The sequence below is a fragment of the Aotus nancymaae genome, unplaced genomic scaffold, assembly GCF_030222135.1.
Source record: "Aotus nancymaae isolate 86718 unplaced genomic scaffold, 86718_ANA_hifiasm-v0.15.2.pri h1tg000033l, whole genome shotgun sequence".
NCBI classification, from domain to species: Eukaryota; Metazoa; Chordata; class Mammalia; order Primates; family Aotidae; genus Aotus; species Aotus nancymaae.
The window spans coordinates 55,330,425-55,354,452 of record NW_026988447.1 but is presented as its reverse complement, the minus strand read 5'-3'; the positions used below and the strand labels follow the sequence as shown (position 1 = coordinate 55,354,452).

Here is a 24,028-nt window from a genome sequence, read left to right as displayed (position 1 = left end):
AAATTATTCTCTTGAATTTTTTTTTTTAAGAGACAGGTTCTCATCTGTCACTCAGGCTGGAGTGCAGTGGCACAAACACAGCTCACTGCAGCCTCTACCTCCCGGGCTCAAGAGATCCTCCCACCTCAGCTTCCCGAGTAGCTGGGACTACAGGTGTGCGCCACCATGCTTGGCTAATTTTGTTTTGTTTTGCTTTAGTTTTGTAGAAAGGGGGTTTTGCCATGTTGCCCAGGCTGGTCTTGAACTCCTGAATTCAAGCAATCCTCCCACGGTGGCCTCCCAAAGTCCTGGGATTGCAGGTGTGAGCCACCATACCTGATCTCTCTACTTTTATATATGCTTAAAAGTTCTCATAAGAAGAAGTTTAATCAGCAGTTAGGCTAATTAAAATTAATTTTAATTATATAATTATAAAATTACTTATAAATTAAGCTCTCAGGAGCAGTTCAAAATATAGAGAAACCTTCACATTGCTTTAAAAAATATGCATGAGGGCCGGGTGAGGTGGCTCACGCCTGTAATCCCAGCACTTTGGGAGGCCGAGGCTGGTGGATCACGAGGTCAGGAGTTTGAGACCAGCCTGCCCCACATGGTGAAACCCCGTCCCTAATAAAAATACAAAAAGTTAGCTGGGGGTGGTGGCGTGTGCCTTTAATCCCAGCTACTCTGGAGGCTAAGGCAGGAGAATCGCTTGAACCTGGCACGCGGAGGTTGCAGTGAGCAGAAATCACACCACTGCACTCCAGCTTGGGTGACAGAGCGAGACTCTGTCTCAAAAAAAAAAAAAAGCATGTATGTAAATATGAGACATTTTGATAAGGACTAAAATAGTTTTATTAGATGTATTAATGGTTTTTCTTGATAAACAATGTCTATGTAATAAAAAGAAGAAAGGAGAGATAAACAGGCTGTAATATTTTATTTGTTAGGGATACTTGGCTTTTTTCTAGTTTCAGAGCTGGGACCCGGATGAAGGCTGAAATCCATCAACTAGAACTACAATTTTGAGAGAAATATGCTGTTATAATTAAAATGCAGTTACTGTAATATAATTGCAAAGTAATACAGAAATATAAAGTGTACCAAAATCCTAGACAAAGTGAGTGCTTTTTAGTGGCATTATGCTGAAATCAAATGAGGTTTATATAATTCCTATTGTTAAAGCAAAATGGCACAACCTAAAACCTCAAAATGTAGTTAATCTAATTTGAATGAACAAACAAGCAGTTGTGCTCCCTCAGCCCAGGTGCAGCTTCTGACAATTTATACAGGTTTCTTCCCATGATCTCCTTACAGACATTTTTAAAGGCTTTTTTTTTTTTTTTTTTTTTTTGAGACAGAGTCTTGCTCTGTTGCCCAGGGTGGAGTGCAGTGGCACGATCTCGGCTCACTGCAACCTCCACCTGGTGAGTTCATGCGATTCTCCTACCTTGGCCTCCCAAGTAGCTGGGATTACAGGTCCCTGCCACCATGCCCAGCTAATTTTTGTATGTTTAGGAGAGGCAGGGTTTCGCCATGTTAGCCAGACTAGTCTCAAATTTGTGACTTCAAGTGATTTGCCTGCCTCAGCCTCCCAAAGTGCTGGGATTACAGGTGTGAACCATCAGGCTTAGTCCATTTTTAAGGGTTTATTTGTGAGTTTATCGGTGTTTTAGTCGTTTTCACATAGCTGCAAAGAACTGGCCAAGACTGGGTAATTTATAAAGAAAAGAGGCTTAATTAACTCACAGTTCTTCATGGCTGAGGTGGTCTCACGAAACTCACAATCATGGTGGAAGATGAAGGGGAAGCAAAGCTTCACAGGGCAGCAGGAAAGCGAGAGCTCGTGAAGGAGGAACTTGCCAAACGCTTATAAAGCCATCAGATCTCGTGAGACCTCACTATCACGAGAACAGCATGGGATAAACTGCTCCCATGATCCAATCACCTCCCACCTGGTTGATCCCTCAACACCTGGGGATTACAATTCAAGATGAGGTTTGGGTGGGGCGCAAAGCGGAAACATAATCAAACAGCAAGTGAATAGGTATACATCTGATGATGCTTCTAGTGAGTGATTTTTTTATTCACTACTTTTGAGTGACAAGTGCCTATTTAATTTGCTTAGAATTTTCAGTTTTAGGATTTGAATATACTAATCATTTGGGAATTGTCTGTTTCTAGAGTCAAGTTTATTTTACTGAAAAACCTCGTAGAAAGACACACCTGGTCTTGACAGTCTTGCCCATCAGGACCGTGATAAAGGCCGTTCTATTTTAAACTCAGATGTTTGTGTTTGTAGTAATAGCCTTGACAATTCCAAATGCTTTATGCAGAAACTGATATTTAAGCTATAAAATATAGAAATTCACCTCTATCTCCTGAGGAAATTTTTTATTACATCATTCATGCTAGAAGTGGTGTTATCATGAAAAATGATCTTTAGGGCAGATTAAAAATATCTTGCTCAAATAGCAGACACTCAGCTGAAGTTTTTTTTTTCTTTCAAAAGACTTGGCTAATTTATCATAAATGAATATGAGAAACAGCAAACAAAAGCCAAACTACAATGGGTATGTCAAAATATACTTCACATTTTCCCTAATAGAGGTATAGTTTCTTTTACCTAGCACCTCAACCTCTGTTAGTCTGGAAAAGATATTTGTTTATAGTTTCATTTATAGTTTGTGTGATAATAATAAGAGAGAAATTCCATGGGCAAATTTCTGTAGTATCACAGTGAAGACAAAATAGCGGCTTATGTGTAGACTACCCAGAAAAGAGAAAAGAAGTAACACAATAGTAGTAGTAGTAATAATATTAGCTAACATTTATTAAGCAATTATTATGTACCAAGTACTATGCTGTTATGGTTTGAATGTGTCCCCCAAAGTTCATGTGTTGGAAAGTTAACCCCTAATGCAGTAGTATTGAAAGATGAAAGCTTGAATAGGTGATTCGAGCATGAGGGTTTCCCCTTATGAATGGATTAGTGTTATTATTGTGGGAGTCGATTAGTTACTGAGAGAGTGGGTTTCTGATAAAAGGATGAGTTCTGCCCACTTCTCTCTCTCTCCTTCGACCTGCCACCTCTCTCTCTCTCTCTTTTTCTCTCTGTCTCACCTTTCCACCTTCCATTATGGGATGATGCAGCAAGAAGCCCTCGCCAGATGCAGACCCCTTGACCTTGGAATTCCCAGCCTCCAGAACTATAGGAAGTAAATCTCCATTCTTTATAAACTATCCAGTATTAGATGTTCTGTTATAGCAGCACAAAATGTATTAAGAGATATTAAGGGCTGTAAAACTATCATCTAATTTAATCCTCATAATAACTCTATGCAGTAGGTACTATTTATTTATTTATTTGAGATGGAGTCTTGCTTTTATCGCCCAGGCAGGAGTGCAGTGACATGATCTCAGTTCACTGCAACCTCTGCCCCCTGGGTTCAAGTGATTCTCCTGCCTCAGCCTCCCAAGTAGCTGGGATTATAGGCACCCACCACCATGCCCAGATAATTTGTATTTTTAGTAGAGATGGGTTTTCACCTTGTTGGCCAGGCTGGTCTCGAACTCCTCAGGCGATCCATCTGCCTCGGCCTCCCAAAGTGCAGGGATTACAGGCGTGAACCACCATGACAGGCCTGCAGTAGGTACTGTTATTATTGTGTAGATGGGGAAACTGAGACACAGAGTGGGCAAATAACCATCCCCAAGCAGATGGCAGTTAAACTCCAGAGCCTGTGTTCTGAAGCCTTAGACAAAAACTTTTGCTCATCACAGTCACAATAGTACAGAAGATTGTAACATTTCCAGTGGAATAAGCAATTAGTCATAATGCAATGGCTCAAAACAGTTCAGCCTATTTAAAAGTATACAAGGAAAAAAGCACAAGGACTTTATCAGCACACACACAGACACTCATGCAGACATACACACTAAACACACAGACGTGTGGAGAAGATAGAGATCTATCATATACCTACAACCATACACGAAAATGTATGTATTCTTTCAACAAATACTTAGTCTTCTACAGGGGCCTGGAATTTCAGGAGCAAACAGGCAAGCTTGATTCCTGTCCTACAGAGCTTGTGATCTATTGAAGAAGACAGATGTTGAATAGACAGTACACAAATGACTGAGTATGCATTTACCGGGGTCACAAGTCTCCTGAAGTAGGAAAGCACAGTGCTCTGATAACGTAAGAGGGAGCCCTGGCCTGCACTTCCCAGGAAGAGGAAACAGGCGCGTGTGATAGCCATGAATCAGAAGTGGAGAAAATCCACGTAATTATTGTGATTTTCTGCAGTTTGATCTTTCAATTCAAAAAGCTGATTCTCACTGGAAAGGCAAGGACTTGTGTTAAGTATTTTTGTACTTCGTTATTTCTTTACATACGTAGCATGGTGCCTGGGTTGAATTTAAGTGAGTCTCAGGGACCTCTGCACCTGTGGTGGGGCAGGTAATAGGGAGCCTTAGGGAGATCTAGGGCTTCTAAAAAAAAGAACTCACTTCTGCTGGGCTCAGATATGCCTAAGCGGGTCCGGGAAGCTGGCGTGGTGGCCATAGGTCTATTTACAATCGGGTTGAGGATGCTCCAGAAGGGGCATTCATCCATGGGGAAGAAGGTAGTAGGTCTGATGAGCTGAACCGGAGGAAAGCTTTGACCCGTCCCTGCAGGGGAGGGAGTAGAGATTCTGCTGCGGTGCAGCGGCCGTTCCTCCAAGCTATCCCCTGCCCCTCCGCATGCATGTCTGGCTCTTGAGTGGAGGGGGCCAGCTTTCTCCCACAGAACGTCTAATTAGGAGAAAGGGGCATCTTGCCCCACTGCAGAGCAAAGGAACCATTGCTTTTCTGAAAGAAGTGGGTGATGCCTGCTGAGACTTGCTGAACCTGGCTGCCCACAGCGATTTCAGGGCCCAGTGGAGAGATGAAACAGCAGCTGCGCCGGGCATGGATGGGAGAGTGGGAGGTGGGGTGTGGCTAACCACGTAACCGAAATGCCTGGTAGAGGCTGCGAGACTCACTCTGGCAATTTCCAGAATTAGATGCAAGGAACTTGGCAGGAAGCCAGAGGTCCTACATCAGTGGGAGCTACAAACCAGAAAAAAGGAAAAAGAAATTAAATTGCCTCTGTAGGCTGATGGGTTCTAGGGAAACTTAGGATAGATGTAAATGAACAAATGAGTTGGCATGGCAGCCTAAGTCAATTTGCAAGCTCAGTAGGCTTATTTATGTTCTATTGGTTTCATTATTCTAAAACTAAGTTGAAATTAGAACTGCTTCTAATTCAGACAAAGTGCTTGTTTTGCAAAAGAGCTCTGGTGTTTTATAGTAACTCGTATACAACTGCGAGCAGTAGAGGATGCCGGAATAGTGAACCCTGTTTCTCTTTTCTTCATAGAGAGATACTAACAGCCTTAACAAATACCCACTGGAGTTTTCACAAATACAACATAGCAGAGAAACACCCAGGGGGATAGGGTTTCCCTCTAGTATGAAAGGAAATAGTGTAGTCAATAGAAAAAGAAGCTGTGTGTGAAACCCCAGAGTGTAGCATGGGGTTTTCACCCTGGGGAGGGGGGCTGAAAATACCGAAGATGACAGAGTCCAGTGGTGAGACGGGTGGCGTGTCAGAAGGGGGCTGTGGTATGTGCTTAACCCTTAGACTGCCACGGTGCTTTCATAGTGTGTATGTGTAGGATTTTCCCCATATAAATACATACTCTGTGATGCATAATAAGGCAAAAATCCCAAAGGTTCCCTCCTTCAACTATTATATAGATGAAAACAATGAAAAGCAGTTAAACATAAAGTGGATATAGGTTAGGCATGGTGGCTGATGCCTGTAATTCCAACATTTTGGGAGGCCAAGACAGGAGGATAGCTTGAGCCTAGGAGTTTGAGACCAGCCTCGGCAATATAAGGACACCTCATCTCTACAGATAATAAAAAATTAGCTAGGCACGGTGGCATGTGCCTGTGGTCTCAGCTACTCAAGAGGTTGAGGTTGCAGGGAATGCTGATCGAACCACTGCCCTCCAGCCTCGGCGACAGAGCAAGACCGTTTCTCCGAAAAGAAATAATAAACGAACAAAATGCATATAAAAATATAAAAGGGATAGAAATGAGATAATTAATTAGATAACAATGTCTTTTAGATCAGTAGCGTCCAATCTTTCCTGACCTAGAGCTTCTCTACTTGCCTGGAATCCTTTGCTTAGTGAGATGGCACTACAGGCAGAGGGCACATGTATAATCCTGTGCATGTATGTGTCTAGTTTTATGAGGTTAGGGGGTCACAATGCAGCCTCTCCTCCTCCACACACACACACACACACTGTGGAAGTCTCTGCACTCAGGTCTCCCAGTTTTGTCTCGGGGAGCAGTGTCTGGTAATAACCGAGACCCTGTCCCAGACCTACCAAGGCTGGAGACTAATCGGCTACAGACCAACCAGTGGGGAGCTGTTTCAGTTATTTTAACTGTCTTGCCCATTGATTTAGGGCACCCACCTAAATTCATTTATTCCAAAAAACAAAACAAAAAAAACCAGCCAAGAGTGGTTACATTACCGAAATACTGGTATTATGAGCCTATTTTTGTTCTTTCATAGGAAGAATAATATATCTTGGTCTTGGAGTTCCGTAAGTACAGCATTTTTGTTGGCTAGACAGTGATATGCTTGCATGTTTTAATGCTTCCTTTATTAAGTTCTGAAGCTTCCATTTTTTGAGACATGTAACAGAAGGTACATAATGGCACTGTCATCTGCATTAGGTTTCTGGGACTTTGCTAACCAAACAGAAACGCTCCCTGAAGTCTGATTCTCCTCCCCCTCCCTGTCCCCTTTTGAAGTTAGTAAGAACACATTGTGTGCAGGATGGATTTTTCCCCATTTAACCCTAAGTTAAGAAAATACATTAAATAGATTGCAAAGTTCCATCTGAACAATTCTGAGATGTGAAGAGGCAATAATTTGGCCATGAGAAACCTGCACAAATAATGGTTTCTTGGGTTTTACATATAAACGCTGTAGGGACATTGCTTTTGTACCCACTGTAACGATGCTCCAAAAAGTCATGAAGAGGGACAGACTACTTCATCTGTAAAGTATGCAATGGAACTTACCAGAACACTGGCGTTTGAAGGCTAAATTATTTGGGGATCGGGGAGTGGATGACTTAGACTCCTCCTGCTCATAGCCGGCAGGCATGTGAGTAACGTACTGCACCACTAACTAAGAAGGAGGTGTACTTACTATTTTCCCTAACGTATATTTTGCCCTGAGACACTCTGTCCAATGACATGGCAAAGATCAGTGCCAAGTACTAGAATTTTATTCATTTACACTCTCATTCTTTTCAAAAGGTTGAATGGCTGCAGCAAAATCTAAGCTGAGATGATGATGTTCAAATTTCATTCCTTCCACTTCTGTAGCAGTGGATCTAACCAGCACATTTTCCTTATCTGTTAAAACGGAGATTCGATTTAGTCTGCCTGCCCCATTAAGACTGCTCTGGTGAATCAACAGATGCGGAAAACATGTGTATTGTAAGATGCTATATCCATGAAAGGGGTTACTGAAGGGCTGGACATCTTATGGACACTTAGTCAGTGGTAGTTGAGGGCTACAACATTTTTGGGCTCTACTAGAAAGCAAGGAGTTTCAGTGACTCGTCTCCGTTCCCTGAGCCTGTGGGTGCGAATGTGGAAATGGCATTTCTGAATATTTGAGGAACCCTCAGTGTCTTAGACGTTCCATTTAAACCACCCAGAGTAAGAGAGAAAACAGAAACACAGTTTGATTTTAAATCAAAAGTTATGATTTTATTTTTAATTTTAATACACCAGGAAAAAATATTTTTTTTAATGTCGTGAAATAAGCACTTGAAAATAACAACTTCAACATTGCTGTGATTTGCTCTGTGAAGCTTATATGGGTGGGCTTCCATATGAACACAGGCTCTGAGGTCCCCAAGAAGCTGAATCTTCCAGTGGTTTTCAAGATAGCAGCAAGCAACCTCCTGCCTGAGCATGCCCAGACAGGCAGACCTGTTTGAAACAAGTATGACCAGGGAGGACTACTAGGCTACTGCTGTGGCCTTCTTGGTTTCTGTCCACTGAAATACAGTCTCAAGTGGTACTAAAGCATTGGGAGAGTAACAGCACTTAAATACCAGCGTGAGTCAGAACCCTTCACTGCAGGCCCGAATGGGTTGTAAATGTGGCTTGGCCCCAACTTGTGAAACCAGTTCTTAATTTAACCAGTTACTTCAGAAGAGGTTACTACAATGCAGTTGTGGGTTTAGACGTCCAGTTAGATATATGTTACTGTGAGACTTTTGCCTGCCCAGCCTAAAACCAAAGTGCCATTTTTGAGACCTCCCCAAGCCCCACTCACGAATGTGCTCCCGCTGTCCATCTAACTCCCGCATCACTTCCTTTAAAAAGTGTCATTCAGGAGGAAGGGAAGCCTGAGAATTCCCCCCTGCCATCTGTGAGCCCTGAATTGTCAGTCTCCGAGGATGAGGAAAATAACTTGATGATTCAAGAGGCTTCTGCATGTTCTTCAGTGCTCTGTGCAGGTGCACTGAACTGGCCTCTTCAACTCTGCGTTGTGCCAGATGGCTCGCAGATGTTTACAACTGGAGTCTGTCACAACAGCATTCGAGAAAATGCCGTGGCTGCGCTGACACTTGTTTCCTGTAAGTCTTGGATACCAGCGTACAGAGGCTGTTGGCTCACTGGCAGACTGGGACCTACCCCTTCATTCTGATTGTCGGAACAAAATAGGGCGTCACGATTTCATCAGCTCTCACTTTAATGTGTATACACCACTGGCCAAATGTGGTGCTGGATTCTTGGCAAAGTCTCTTCCTGATGGCAATGAGTCTGAGGCACAAAGAATCAGGTGTGGTATAGAAAAGAGAACGATGTTTTTAAAGCTGTGGGACACAATGACTCACAGCACGGACACCAGCTCTACGATCGTTCTAAACTGAGAGCGAGATATTTATTATCGGAAACAAAGACTGGAGAAAGACACTACCTTTGACTACGGGGAAGTTCTGGGCTCTCATAAGATTCTGACACGATATGATTTTCACTACGAAAACTTTTAAGGAAGTGTCTAAAAGAGGTGGACATGGACCATGCTTATACAGCTTAAAGCTCTGAACTCTGAGAGGCAAAACCCATTTGTGCTACACTCTCCTCACAGCCGTCTTGAGTCACCCCTTGGCCAATCCAGTTACTCTGATAAAGAATCATTAAGCAAACCAGAAAAAAAAGCTCTCAGAATGTGCTCTAGCTGCCTGGGTTATGTGACACACACATGGTCTCTGAGTAGAAGCTGTACTATCAGAATACAGAAAAAATAGTAATCTGAGCATTTTGTTCCTCCCAGGTAATTCAGAGTCTAGGACTATGGCCAGATGTCTGGAACATTCTATGCTAGCGTCACTCTACTCCAGGAGCTTTGTTACTTCTATGTGACAGGCTTCACCTTATGAAGATGCTACATCTGATTTAAAAAAAAGACATCTGGGCCGGGCACAGTGTCTCATGCCTGAAATCCCAGCACTTTGGAAGACAGGGCGGGAGGGGGTGGTGGATCACCTGAGGTCAGGAGATCGAGACCAGCCTGGCCAACATGGTGAAACCCCATCTCTACTAAAAATACAAAAATTAGCCAGGAGTGATGGTGGGTGCCTGTAATCTCAACTCCTCGGGAGGCTGAGGCAGGAGAATTGCTGGAACCTGAGGCGGGGGGAGGGTTGCAGTTTGCTGAGATCGTGCCACTGCACTCCGGCCCAGGCAACAACAACAGCGAGACTCCATTTCAAAAAAGACATTCTGTGGGTCTTTTCCTGTTCTCCTAGGTTCTCACTGTCTTTCCAATCAATCCCACAAAACCCACTCATATGAAGTTTCTAACTCAGTCCAGGTATATTAGTCTCTGTTCTAATCAGTTTCTTTACATAAGTAAAGAGAGATGGAGAAGCAAGGGGGATATAATCAACCCTGTCTCTTCCCTCTAGCATTGTAAATGTAAAGTATTCCCTCTCCTCCCCTTACTTTTGTAGTGGAGCATAATTAGTAGGATGGGAGTAAGTGACTTTGAATAACAACCTCAATCCGTGGTTTTAATTTGGTACTTTGGCATTGCATTAGATGTAATATGTTAGTTACTCTTTTCCCGTAAGAAGGTCCACATAAACCCCCTGCTTTATGAATAGAGCACTTCTCACTAGAACTTCAATGCAAACTTGTGGACTTGGGTTGATGCTCAGACCTAGTGTATGAAATTGTGTGTGTATGAAATAAAGGATTTTTTTTAGTCCAAGAACAATGTTTTCACCATAGTAGGATTGGAATGCAGTGGAAAATCTTCAATAGAAAGATACTCTTTTGCAGCATAGTGGGGCAGCTATAAAAACTTGCCTGCCCAAGTTTTTCTGGAATGTTAACTGACAGCAGGATTATCTATGTGGCAGTCAATTCTCTGGTAGCTTTCAGATTTGTCATGGGCCAGTGATCCAGCCTCATATCTTGATATGATTAAAGCAGCTAAGCTGAGATGTTCAAAACAGTGTATTGAACCTATACTACCAAAATTTTGTTTTCTTAAAAAAATGTGGCTTTTTTCCCTCCCATGATGAACATTGGAATTGCCTTTAGATACATTTAGCTAATTTAAAAAATATCAGACATTCACCCTGTAAACAAAAATTCCAAATTATTTTACAAGTAAAGACAAACATGAACCTAATACCAAGATGAAAGTGCTTTGGAAGCATCATTTAGAGTCTTTTTAAGGTTTATGCTCACTTCCTTATTCTAACCTGCATGAAAAGAACTGCAATAAATCATTGAATTAAATAATTAAGTCGACCAGATGAGGCTCCAATGGGTCCTTCAATTAAACTCAAGTCAACTGTTATGTGGCCTTCTCCTCATTTTAATTATCCTCATTTTCTGTTATAAGGAAAAAAGGCTTATTGCACAGTATCGTGTATTTGCGAAGCTCAAAATAACGTTTACATCCTAAGAATCTATTAGTTTTTATAACAGGACCTGTCCTTTCAGCTCATGTCAGATTTTGCATAATTTATAATACATTCTTCCATCAGTTGTGTTTCATCTATGACCCGACACCAAGACATTATAGACTGCTCACAATAATTCAACACAGATGGAACAGCTTTCCTCCCCTGCACTGCCCCCCTCCCCCTCATTCCTCCAATCATGACTTGCTTTGCATGGATTCTTTGTTCACTGCTCAAACCATTCACACAGAATGGAATAAAACTTTATTCTTTTTAAATTCCACACATAAACGAGATGCTGAAAAAGCCCTTGCCATCTCTGACAGAAAAGCAGAGCAGCTCTGTTTCATGAACAACAGCACAATTAAAGCTAAAATAATATAAAAATAATTTGAAAAAATCCCTTTTACTGTACACTTTCAAAGGAAGAAAGAGAAACAACAGTTTTGTTTTGTTTTTTTTTTTTTCTGCTAGCCAGAAAATGTGTTTCTATTCATTTGGGCTTTGAAGTTCAGTGTACCCCACATCTGTGTGCCTGTATGCGTGGCTGTGTGTGTGTAATCTACGCAGTGCAGAAGCCCCTAATCTTTTCATCTAGTTTGCCTAATCATTAAGCTACTTAACCAATTATAATACTATTATGTCACATTGAACAACTTTACATAATTGCTTCTTTGAAATACTAGGAACATTGATACATGTATTTGGCTTGTAAAGGACTGAAATATTACAGATAATATTATCCAGCTTTTTTTTTTTTTAAGAATATGGCTCTTAATAAATTGATTTTGAGTTCCAGAGCGAAGGTCCCTTTTAAACAATTTCTGAAGCTGAGTTGAAGCAGGATAACTATCTTCTGATTTGGCCAAAGATATGACAAGTATTTCATATCACTTAAAATTTGAGGGATAAGTATATAGGGGGCCCTTTCTTGTCGACTTTCAGCCAAATTTGCCATGAAGTTTGTTGTAGTATTGCAAGTCAGCCAGCAGAGGGCACTTTGAACACCTCTACATTGCTTGGGGAGCAAATGCAGATGTGCAGAAACAGAGCCCTGCGGGTTCCTTTTGGAATTCACAAAAATATAGGAAATATGTGCTGTGCTACGGGGTATCATTTGGAAAGTTATGAGTGTGTGTGAAGTGAAAATAGGGAGGGGCATACACACCGTCTGTCTATCGAATTGATCTTCAGCTCACCTCTTTTCCTACTGTCTTTCTCCCTTTTCCAGCTCACAGTGGTCCTGGGCTGGGCCTTTTTACAGATACTACAGAACCCGTTTTTACATTGTTTGGTTGAGTGTTTATCTTTTCGATTCTGTATTTACTCCTCTGTTCAAAAGCTCGGGGCAACTGAACAAAAGGATAATGCTTCATACCTCATTTAAGACTGGAAATTACAGTTCAACTATCAGAAGTGCTCTGGGATGGAGCTGCCCCTGTGGGACCTGGGCTGTCCTGTTTCCATCCTCCCAGGAACAACCTTGGGAAAGTATTCGCCCCGTTTGGTTTTGGCAAACTCGCTAGCCTGAGGCTATGAAGTGAAGGTGAAGTTAGTTGAAACCTAGTTGTTTACATCTGTTTTCATAAGGATGATTAAAACATCTTTTCTCATGGGGGCTACAGCAGCTAACATTGCTTAAAAAGGCTTTAGTTTCTGCAAAAGCATTATTGTTCTAGATATACACCCTGTGTCTCTTTCATTTTTAGCTTTTCTGTTGGCTCCAGTTTAGTGTCCATAAAGGTTAGAAAGGATTGTGTGTGTGTGCTCGCACAGTTTCTAGAGTAAAAATGTTTCATCTTAGAGGAATGTGACACTTAGTAAATGCATTTTTTCCTATGTGTTAACAGCCTTTGTTTGACTTCGATTAGTCTCCTCTGCCTCTGGCTTGCTTTTGCTCTCCCTTGTCCTAGAGTTGACAGATAAAGAGGGAACGGGGTCTTCCAGCCGCAGTGCTTGGAGATGGAGGTGCACTCAGTGAGTCCTCACCCTAAAAGGATCATAAACTTACTGGGTTAAATCAACCTAATTATCCCTAAGCTGCCTTGGGTTTTGTGTTTGCTCATGTTTTGTTTTGTGTTAGCTGCACCACGTGTGATTCCTTGTGCCATTTTCTTTTGTCTGTTATTTTTCTTGATGACCCTGAGCTATGGCTTCCTCCTCAGTTCCAACACTATTCAGCCTTCGTTGTTTTCCTCATTTTGCCGATGTAGGCCTCAAAGAAGAAATGGCAGAAGAGCACAAGGTAGCTGAGGTACATGAGTGAGGACCAGAAGATGTTCTGAAAGTGAGAGTAACACTGGTCATGCTGCATCCAGTAGAAGACCAGGTAGTTAACGACACAGCCCATCAGCATCTGAGTGATCTGGGACAAGGTGATGAACATGGCAAACTTCCGGGAGACTCGGAAACCCGCCGCCCGCAAGGCATAGTAAGAGTACATCACGGCGTGCACGCCATAGTTCATAGTCATGAACCAACCTCCCCCGGCAACCATGTCTTTGTAGGAGTACCAAGAGTACAGGAGCACAGTGATGTGGTGGTACCAGTGCAGGAAGATCAGCTTCTGCTTCCTCAGAATAATGAATATTGTATCTCCTGAAAGACAAAGGGAAGAAGGTACATGAGGTCCCTGACCACCAATGACAATGACTTACAGTTTTGTAAGAGGGTAGACGTCTTGAGCTAGGACCGGAGGGTTAGATGGACTGGATTAGAACTCTGGACTGGTACTTACGAGCTCTGTGACCCGGGGCAAGTTATCCTCACTATTTCCAGTTTCCTCGTCTATAGAAATGGCGATAATTGAGAAGAGTAGTATGGAATTGCCTGAGCATTAAGTAAGATAATCAGCATGGCCCTCTTCAGGGCAAGACACAACAGGCAAGCAGCAAATGTTTCTTTCAAGGTATTTCACACAAAATCGTATTTATCATTGATTTGGAAGGGACACTACTAACTATGTTGCCAACTCCTAACTCAACATACATTTTAGGAATTATCACTTGGAGGGGACAGGTGACTTGTCTTAGATCACTTATCGATCAAAAAAGCCAGACTGGAATTTTAGATCATTTATCAATCAAAAGAAATAGATTGAAACTCAAGCTCCCAGCAACATGTTCTAAGGCCTCTTTATAAAGTAGTAAAACCATAATTTTTCTTTGGTACATGACAAAAGGTACACCTCAAACACATATCTTTGTGAGCTCCTGTAAATTACAAAGCCTTGCCAAGTGGCAGTGAGAAAAGTGAAATCTAAACAAAAGGCAGACAGAAAAAGGGGGACAAAGTCCTCTTCTAGGGCCGGGTGCGGTGGCTCAAGCCTGTAATCCCAGCACTTTGGGAGGCCGAGGCGGGTGGATCACGAGGTCAAGAGATCGAGACCATCCTAGTCAACATGGTGAAACCCCGTCTCTACTAATACAAAAAATTAGCTGGGCATGGTGGCGTGTGCCTGTAATCCCAGCTACTCAGGAGGCTGAGGCAGAATTGCCTGAACCCAGGAGGCAGAGGTTGCGGTGAGCCGAGATCGCGCCATTGCACTCCAGCCTGGGTAACAAGAGCGAAACTCCGTCTCAAAAAAAAAAAAAAAAAAAAAAGTCTTCTTCTAGACACATTTGCTGACAAGGGTAATAGGAATATTTTATACCAGTGAATCAAGTGAGGAGAAATTAAAAATAACAATTTCATTTTATAGAATTAACTTGTAAGCTTTCCAGGATCTATCAGAGTTTTGTCTCACAATATCCCTTTGAAGGAAAAGACCACAGCTTCTGAGGCAAGGAATTTATATTATGAAAGCTAGAATGATGCTGAGGTGGGTAGATGCTATGTATCTGCAACGCTTCACTGAAAAGTCTCAGGGCTCTGAAAATAGACTGTAGAACATTGGTGTAAAATTGGATGGAGAGGAAGTCCAGTGAAAAATACACCCAATTCGATTAGCGAGTAAGAGAATAAGGGAAGATACACGAGGATGTGGGACAGAAACAGGCTAATACAGGTGGATGCTTCTTTCTCTTTCCTATCTCTATGGTTAGGAGACATGGGAAAAACCGATATCCTTCATGACCTTTGGAGAACTCAAACCTGGCTTTTCTTAATGTAAAAACAAGAGCTAGAAGGTTCTTTTAATTTTTTAATTGTTTTTGAGGTAAGGTCTCACCCTGTTACCTAGGTGCGATCACAGCTCACTAAAGACTTGATCTCCTGGGCTCAAGCAATCTGATGTCTCACTGCAGCCTCAGGAGTAGCTGGGACTGCAGGCACGTGCCACCACACCTAGCTGATTAAAAAAAACACTTTTTTTGTAGAGAGGAGGTCTTGAACTCCTAAGTTCAATCTATCCGCTGGCCTCGGCCTCCTAACGTGCTAGGACTACAAGCATGAGCCACCACGCCTGGCCCTGGTTCTTTCTCTTCTTCCAAAATTTAATTAAGTACAAAAACTAGTACTTATTCCTATCTTATCTCTCATGTACTTCATGGATGGCCTAAAATGCTTGCACTGGGCAAGGTCAAAGAATGCTGGGCTGTTGAGAAGGACTTTGAAGGTTCTGATGGCAGTGGCTAGAATGATAAGATGGTTCTTTCTCTTCTTCCAAAATTTAATTAAGTACAAAAACTAGTACTTATTCCTATCTTATCTCTCATGTACTTCATGGATGGCCTAAAATGCTTGCACTGGGCAAGGTCAAAGAATGCTGGGCTGTGGAGAAGGACTTTGAAGGTTCTGATGGCAGTGGCTGGAATGATAAGATGGTTCTTCCTCTTCTTCCAAAATTTAATTAAGTACAAAAACTAGTACTTATTCCTATCTTATCTCTCATGTACTTCATGGATGGCCTAAAATGCTTGCACTGGGCAAGGTCAAAGAATGCTGGGCTGTGGAGAAGGACTTTGAAGGCTCTGATGGCAGTGGCTGGAATGATAAGCTGGTGCCCCATTCCATTCATTAGGAGAGCTATTAGTTTATTTTCCTATTAAACTGTTAAATCCTATTATTTCATATTTGTTTACAATAGAAAAGGAAAGTTGGCCAGGTATGGTGGCTCATGCCTGTAATCACAGCAGTTTTGGAGGCCAAGGCGGGCAAACTCCTGAAGTCAGGCATTTCAGACCAGCCTGGCCAACATGGTGAAAACCCATCTCTACTAAAAATGCAAAAATTAGCTGGACATGGTGGCAGGCACCTATAATCCTAGTTACTCAGGAGGCTGAGAAAGGAGAATCGTTTGTACCTAGGAGGCAGAGGTTGCAGTGAGCCAAGATCATGCCATTGCACTCCAGCCTGGGTGACAGAGCGAGACTCCATCTCAAAAAAAAAAAAAAAAAAAAAAAAGGAAAGTTGTCAGTTGCTATATTTCTGAGCCTATTATCAAATTTTTGTTGAAGTCCTCTTCTCTCTTGCAAGATGCCTGATTTTTATGGTGTCTATAAATGTCAGACAGGCTAATAATGACGGATGATGATGGTAACCCTCATAAGTATACTTAAGGGACAAAACTGGTGTCAGGAGACCCTGGGTCTGCTTCTCAGTGTTAAACTGTGCTATTTCTGTGTGCCTGTAAGAGATCTACCATTTCCGTAGAAACACTACGCTGTGCCTCCAATCCCTCTGTGGACAATAACGCAGACACGATCAATTGCAGCTACCATTGTTCATAGTGGAAGGAAGGTAGACATCCAAGAAACTGTATGTTTAAAACAAATTTAGTCATTCATAATTGAATAGATGTTTTTATGAGTCTCTTACCATTCACTAATATAAGTCCCCATACAATTCCAAACACATTATAATAAATTTGTCATAAAGTGATATGCATTTCATCCTAATTCTTTAGCTTAATTTAACCCTATCATCACTTTTATATTAAAATTTTATTGTCTAAAGAATGATTAAGAAAAACTATATTAGAATGGGCTAGTGTAGGATGGAAAGTGAAACGTACAATTCTGGAGTTGAGAATGGCTTTGTGTTTCTCCTGTCTGGAGGTGAGGGTGTATCTCCAGTTTATCTGAGACACACTGGGTGTTTCTAGTTACTTTAGGGGTAGGGAAGGGAGAAGGGTGGGGGACAGGAGGGGGGAAAACATGTCCCAAAATCTTGACGACAAAATTAATTTGAATTTGCTTAGGAGTTTTTTCCAGAATGCATATGCAGGATGGTAGGTGCAGGAATGAAATTGAGCATCTCCCAGCAATGGCTCTGAAGTTGATTCATAGCACCATTCAACACCCTATCACGGTTACTGTCCCTAAGACTGCTGACCCAAAGACTGGTAGTTTCCCTCAGGCAGGAGAAACTAGTGGGGTTCTGGAAGGGCTAACCAAGACCTCTCACGGTCTTGGATATGGCAGCTCAGATGCATCAGTTACGCCACTCTGGCAGGTACAAATTATTTTTCCTCTGGGGAAACCACATAATGTCACATTTAATTTGTCATGAGCCAGAGTCATGCCAAGTCATGATAATTTGGGGCTTTCCAAAGGCTATAGAGTGACCCAGAAATGTAAACTATCAGAGGGACTGTGTATTTGAGTTGGTTAATCAACCTTTCTTGTTCAAATGTCCTGTTGGCATAACAGGAAGGATTTTGGCCAAGTACAAGCAATGGGACTTTAGACTCTTGAATGTTTCAGTCATGTCATTTTAGCTACTTCCTGGCTCATGTTCTCTTATCATGATCTCTCTAACCTTTGGTCCAACTATTTTCATTCAAGAGGCAGCTTTCAGGCAGGGCATGGTGCTTCTCATACCCAAGTGTCACTTTTGAGCTATACCTTTGCAGTTATAGGAAAAGCAACCAGCATTTGGAAATCCCCAGTGTGCTGTCAGCCACCAAGAGACACAGAGAGGCAACTCTGTGTGTGTGGTTTGTCACACACAGCTGAGTCCCTCTTCCCAGAGCTAGCTAGAGGGCTGCTGAGTCAGAGCTTCAAAAACAATGACATGCTCAACTGAGCAAGGACCTGGGCTCAGAGCAGATGTTTCCAAGTTTTAACAAAACCAAATCTCAGCAGATTTTAATATAATCCAAATAGTAGGTGCTCAAAGATTTGGCACACAAAGCAGGTTAGTGGCTCCCTTCCTCTCACTTGTTCTAGTGGACTGCAACCCCCTAGTTCACTGAAATGAGCTCACGGTTTTCTGCTGAAATAGAAAGCTCTTCTTGCTATTTATTAAGAGTTTAGTGAAGGGGGAGTTAGTGTGGAATGAGTAGCATTTCACTTGGGGAAGATGCAAAAGTTCTGGAAGTTGACAGAGTGATGACTGCTCAACAATCTGAAAAATATGTATATTTTTCTGCAATTTAAAACAAAAGTGTGAGTTTGTGGGGGCTAGGGGGATACAGTTTCAGTATTATACATGAAAGAACTTTTTTTTTATTCTCACAAGATCTTTTCCTTTTGGTGCTTATAAGAGAGTCCAGAATCTTAGAATATTGAAAGGCAGAACTTGGGACCCAAAAATAAGAAAAGTTCTAACTAATTCAAATGGGTAAATCTCTTAATTAAATTGTAGTGACAAGATTTACCAACTGCAAAAACTGGAAAGAAATTTAACCTCTAAAATGCATGGGAATAAAAGAGTCATCCGGGCAAACATGTTCACTATATAAAGACCTGGGGTTGCTTGTCTTGGAGACCCTTGCACTGATTTTGGATCTGTTTTGAGTCAGCAGTTTCCCTCTGAATGGCCATTGTCAAAGGAGCTCCAGAATATTTGAAGAACAATGATATATATTTAATTTATTTTTCATTTTTTGAGATGGACTTTCACTCTTGTTGCCTAGGCTGGAGTGCAATGGTGCGATCTTGGCTCACTGCAACCTCTGCCTTCTGGGTTCAAGTGATTCTCCTGCCTCAGCCTCCCAAGTAGCTGGGATTACAGGCATGTGCCACCATACCCGGCTGATTTTGTATTTTTTAGAAGAGATGGGGTTTCTCCATGTTGGTCAGGTTAGTCTCAAACTCCTGACCTCAGGTGATCCGCCTGCCTCAGCCTCCCTAAGCGCTGGGATAACAGGCATGAGCCACTGCTCCCAGCCTAATATTCTGTATTTTTAAATGTTAAAAAAAAAGGTACTCAGAACATGAAAATTGTCTGTATAAAGGGTTTGAAGTATGAAGAATTTGTGTTAGTAATTAGCCTTATTAAATAACTGTGTCAAGATTAGAATATTATTTTTCCCAACACTTCAATCTCATATTTTAACTGCAAAGGGATCAATTATTGGATAATCCACAAAGAACTGCTACAAATTATTGTGATGAATGAGACCTTTCCAGGGAAAGGGATTATCATGCCAGTGGCACATCTGTCCTGTGGACTGCAAGTAGGAGACTGGACTATGGCTCCTTTGGGGCTCAAGAGAGAATGCTGTGTTCAATTACAATGTCCACTATGAGGCCGAGGGGCGTGGACATTTGGGCCTGGATTAAATTAAGACAGGTGATATTAACATCATCAGGATCAACACAACCAAGATGTAGGATGAAAACATGAACACCTCTGGGTGCTGCACTAGGAGATCTTCTCTAGGAATCCTCAAAGTCAGGACAGAGAACATAGATCTAATTACGTCTTTAAAGGAAATTCATCACTACAGATAGCTTGAGGTGGCATTTCGATAAATTATTCCTCCAGAAGGTAGAAAGGACTGTGAAAGGACTGTGTTTGTTCTCAAGCACCTCAAATACAACTGCATATAACTCAGAACACAATACAGGCAAGTAGTCCCTGCAGGGAAAAGGCATTTCTAGAAGAAAACACTAAGGCTGCTTCTTTGCGATCTGAGGCTTAAAGGTCAGAAGCATCATACCATTTCTTATTAAAAAAATTTTTTTTGGAAATAGTAGAAGTAGACATTGTGAAGCGTTCAGGGGAAGCATTCAGGGGTAACCACGTGTTTCATGCATTCACTGCATTTATGTAACTGTAGTCAGGCCTTTGTCAAAAAAGATAGGGGATTAATAAGGTTATTAAATAGCATGAAAGTCAGGGGGATATATTTCTCAACTTAAATAATTCAAGCTTTAATAATGTGTTAATTTATTTTAAAGAAAAAAAGTCATGGCTAGGTGTGGTGGCTTACGCCTGTAATCCCTGCACTTTGGGAGGCAGAGGCAGGCTGATTACCTGAGGTCAGGAGTTTGAGTCCAGCCTGGCCAATATAGTGAAACCCCATCTCTACTGAAAATACAGAAATTCGCTGGGCATGGTGGCACACACCTGTAATCCCAGCTACTTGGGAGGCTGAGGCATGAGAATCATTTGAACCCCGGAGGCGGGGGTTGTAGTGAGTTGAGATCGCACCACTGCACTCCAGCCTGTGTAACAGAGTAAGACTATGCTCCCCTCCCCCTCAAAAAAACTCCAAGAGTAAAGAATACATGCTCATACTCTCAGGTCAACCCCAGTTTGAGAACAAGTGCTCTGATTCAAAAACTCTATGAATCAAAGCAAATTAAAATACTCTTATATAATTTTTAAATTCCCAGAAATACCTCTTCAGATTTTTCAGGCTTTGTCTGTAGATCCAGGGTGAAAACCACTTCTCTAGCCTATGACTTCATACTTAGTGGTATCAATACCTCCCGGGCCCTTGTTCATAATCATATTGTAAAATTTTTTTTTAGATAAAGTTGCCATTCTATTTCAGCTGGTGCTTAACATAAATGCATTGAATGAATGACTGAATGAATCCACACTAATGCATTTCACCCTGAGACTGTCTTCATAGGCTGCACGTGTATAGGCGTATGTGTGGGGGCGTGTGCGGGTGGGCACATGCATGCGGTAGTTATCTAGTTATTTTGGACTATCTTTGTACCTCTGCCCCTCTTAGGAAAGGTTTTCAGGAAAAGTTTTCTTCTGTTGCTCTTCCCTTGTTTTTGACGTGGGAAGACAAAAGCTCAAACCAATTGTCATCTACTTGTAGAAAGCAGGTTTCTAGCATCGGTAGATGATGACTGGCTTGCTGGCCCTGCACACATCAGACATTTCCTGTTCTATCTGAATAGATGCAGGACATGAACAAGGGGCGCCTTACAGAAAGAAGACTGCTCATAGCTTATGTTGCAGGTGGCTCGTAAGGAAAGTGCAACCACAAACCCCCTTTTTAGGAGCAGATGAATGTGGCTGCAAACTCTTGGAATTACCTCAGTTTTGCCCTACGCCCAATCATTCTCCAAGTTCCCCTGGCTCCAGTCCCTGAAAACCTGTTTATCTCTTTAAGCAAACTTTTCCTCTACCTCTGGACTTGCCTTACCAGCCCAGGCTTTTTCGCATCTCCTTGGATTTCTCCAGGAGAGGGGACAATACATTTTAGGTTGGTGCAAAAGTAACTGCTGTTTTGCCATTGAAAACAATGGCAAAAATCACAATTTATATCTTTTGAACTAAATATATACAATTCTTAATTCCAGGTTAAAAAAAAAAATCCAGAACCCCAGAGGGTGACCAGGTTGGCCTAAGAATCTGTACCAGTTTGCTAGCATTATTGCTACCAGTAGATATCTTTCTGTGTAAATAAAGACAATTTCCTGGAAAACTGTGCCCACATCAACTCCTTGACTTGACTACTTCTGCTAACCTATGCCACACTTATATTCAAGACCACTAAAGAGTTGAGGGAAAAATTATAGAAATCTACAAATACAGCCTGTGTTTTCTATTAATTTCTAGAAAGTAAATTACATTCCCCTTCCCTAAGGCCATCTGGATGATTAAAAGCAAACACCACCAGAGACCAACCCTTAGCATTTGTTAATGAGAACATGAGGGTCCCCAAATGAAAAGCTTAATTTCTAACTCTACAGATGAAAATATGCTCAGATATGGGACTTGGAGACAGCTGTGTCGCTCTTTTTTCCCCATATTTTAATATTAGCTCAGCTCAGTGGGCCTCGGAAAGGGGGCTGTGTACATTTTATAAGCCCCTGGAAGTATATTTTTAGTAGTGCTCCAAAATCAGCCTGTTCAATGTAACTATCTGCTCTTAATATACACAATGTAAAATTATTTAAAAGGAAAGAGGGAGGAGTAATAGAAAGTAGAAGTTAGTCAAGAACTCAAATTCATTCATTGTAACTTTCCTGCAACCAACAAAATAGGACCTTCCAATTGTTTCTTTGTTCACTAAATAAATATTGTGGATATCTTGCTGCAAAGAGAGGGAGAGGAAATGGAAGAAGATACTCACCTAGTTCGGGTGCTTTGCTTAGCACAAATGCATAAGCCCAGAATTTGCTGACAGGTCCATTGTAAAAACTCTGGTCACAAACTGACTGCTTCAGGCCTTTGGTCATCAAAATGTACACCATATAAGCACCAGTTCGAAGAGCACCGAATATACTTCATGATGAAAACAGAAAAGAAACGGCATTTAGGAAAATAGTTTCACTTGTCACATTAACCATACTAAGAAGACTGGTTGACCACTGGCAGGAAATAGGCATCGAAGAATCATAATTATTTGTATTTCCTTGAAAGCATCTTAATATGTTCTGTAAACAAGAGCTAATAGAATGACTCAAGCACTTTATTCTGAAACCATACATGATACCACTTCCTCTTCATCAATGTTCCAAAAGGGGTCATGAAAAAGGGTAATAGATTCAGAGTAGGATCTCATGAAGAACACTGGTGACCTTTGAGTTTCAGCTTGGTGACTATTTCTTAGAGAGCAGGTGGGTGTGGCTGCAAACTCTTGGAATTACTTCAGTTTCGCCCTATGCCCAATCATCCTCCAAGTTCCCCTGGCTCTATTCCCCGAAAACCTGTTTATCTCTTTAAGCAAACGTTTCCTCTACCTCTGGACCAAGAATTTTGGTCTCTCCTTGGATTTCTCCAGCAGTCTCCAAATCACTTTCCACTCTCGGATCCATCTTTCTCAGAGATGTCAGCATGAGTGAGACTCCTTCGAAACCTTAGCTCTGTCACCTCCTCCAAGAAGCCCATTCAGGCAAGATAAGTGCTCACTCCCTGAGCTCCCTAGCACCATATGCTAACACTGCCCTAACACTGTTCTTCAGTGCCCTGCAATGTGTTTATCTCCACATAGGCACAGAAGTTTGATAAAGATTGTTGAAAAAGTGAAGAAAAATTAACAAAAATTTTAAATCAAGGAACTGGTAAAGAAACAGGAGAGTTCTGGAACACACTAGGCTCTACAAACACAACCTGCAGTGGGAAAGACTTGGTAAGGGGAACAAGCAGCCGCTGTTACAAAGTCAGCCCCTTAAATGTACATCCCAGAGCATGTGAACCATGCCCCGTACTGAAAGGAGACCTGGCTGACCATGTGGGGAAGATGGACCTGCTTAACCTTTTCTGTCCAAAAGGGCAGCATCTTACTCTAGAACTCAGTTGAGAGATCAATGAATGATCAACCATTGAATTGAGAAATTAAGCCTCTTTTCTCCTCAGAGGCACTGTTTTTTATTTAAAATATCTTATTAGAGTTGCTCTAGAATAAATCATTCCCCTAGGCTAACCTGTCCAGAGAGCATACATCCACCAACTAGAACTAAAGGTCAACTTTGTACAGAATCAAGATAATGAAGTTGAATTTCTGGCAATTGTCTATTAAGTTGGGTCTTTGTAAGTAGCTTCTCTAAAGATAGGAAGACTCCATCAAATGGTGTTACTCTTTCCAGTGTATGAAATTGTCCTGCAGAGGATTACTGTCATTTTACAGCTGTAGATCCTCTTTAATCCCTCAGTGATTTTTCTTTGTATCGGAATAAAAACCTCAACTCCTTTATCAGGACTGACGAGGCCTCTCTGCAGTGCCTCTCTCTCCGCATTCTCCATTCTCACCTCCTGCCATTCTCTTCCTGCTCACTGTGAGCCAGTCACCCCAGCTTTCAGACACTTTCAGTTTTCTGCCTCAGGACCTTTGTATTTCTCCCCTGTTCATTACAGAACAGGCTTCTTTTTGCTTTCTTATCTCAAGGAACTGCCTCCTCCCGGTGGAGTGACCTAAG

General features: G+C 41.8%; 1 protein-coding gene across 2 annotated transcripts in view; it reads right to left on the bottom strand.

Annotated features, from left to right (window-relative positions):
- Positions 1 to 11,274: 11,274 nt before the first annotated feature.
- ELOVL6 (ELOVL fatty acid elongase 6) overlaps positions 11,275 to 24,028 on the bottom strand; it is a 145,507-nt gene continuing 132,753 nt past the window's right edge. The window contains exons 3-4 of one of the 2 annotated variants that reach the window (XM_012436581.3): positions 22,243 to 22,394; positions 11,275 to 13,631 (exon numbers count right to left, since the gene is read on the bottom strand). In XM_012436581.3, coding sequence (XP_012292004.1) covers positions 13,207 to 13,631; positions 22,243 to 22,394 — 577 coding nt within the window. In that variant the 3' untranslated portion in view covers positions 11,275 to 13,206. The remainder of the gene's footprint in view (positions 13,632 to 22,242; positions 22,395 to 24,028) is intronic. The other variant, XM_064384002.1, reaches the window with a different exon arrangement.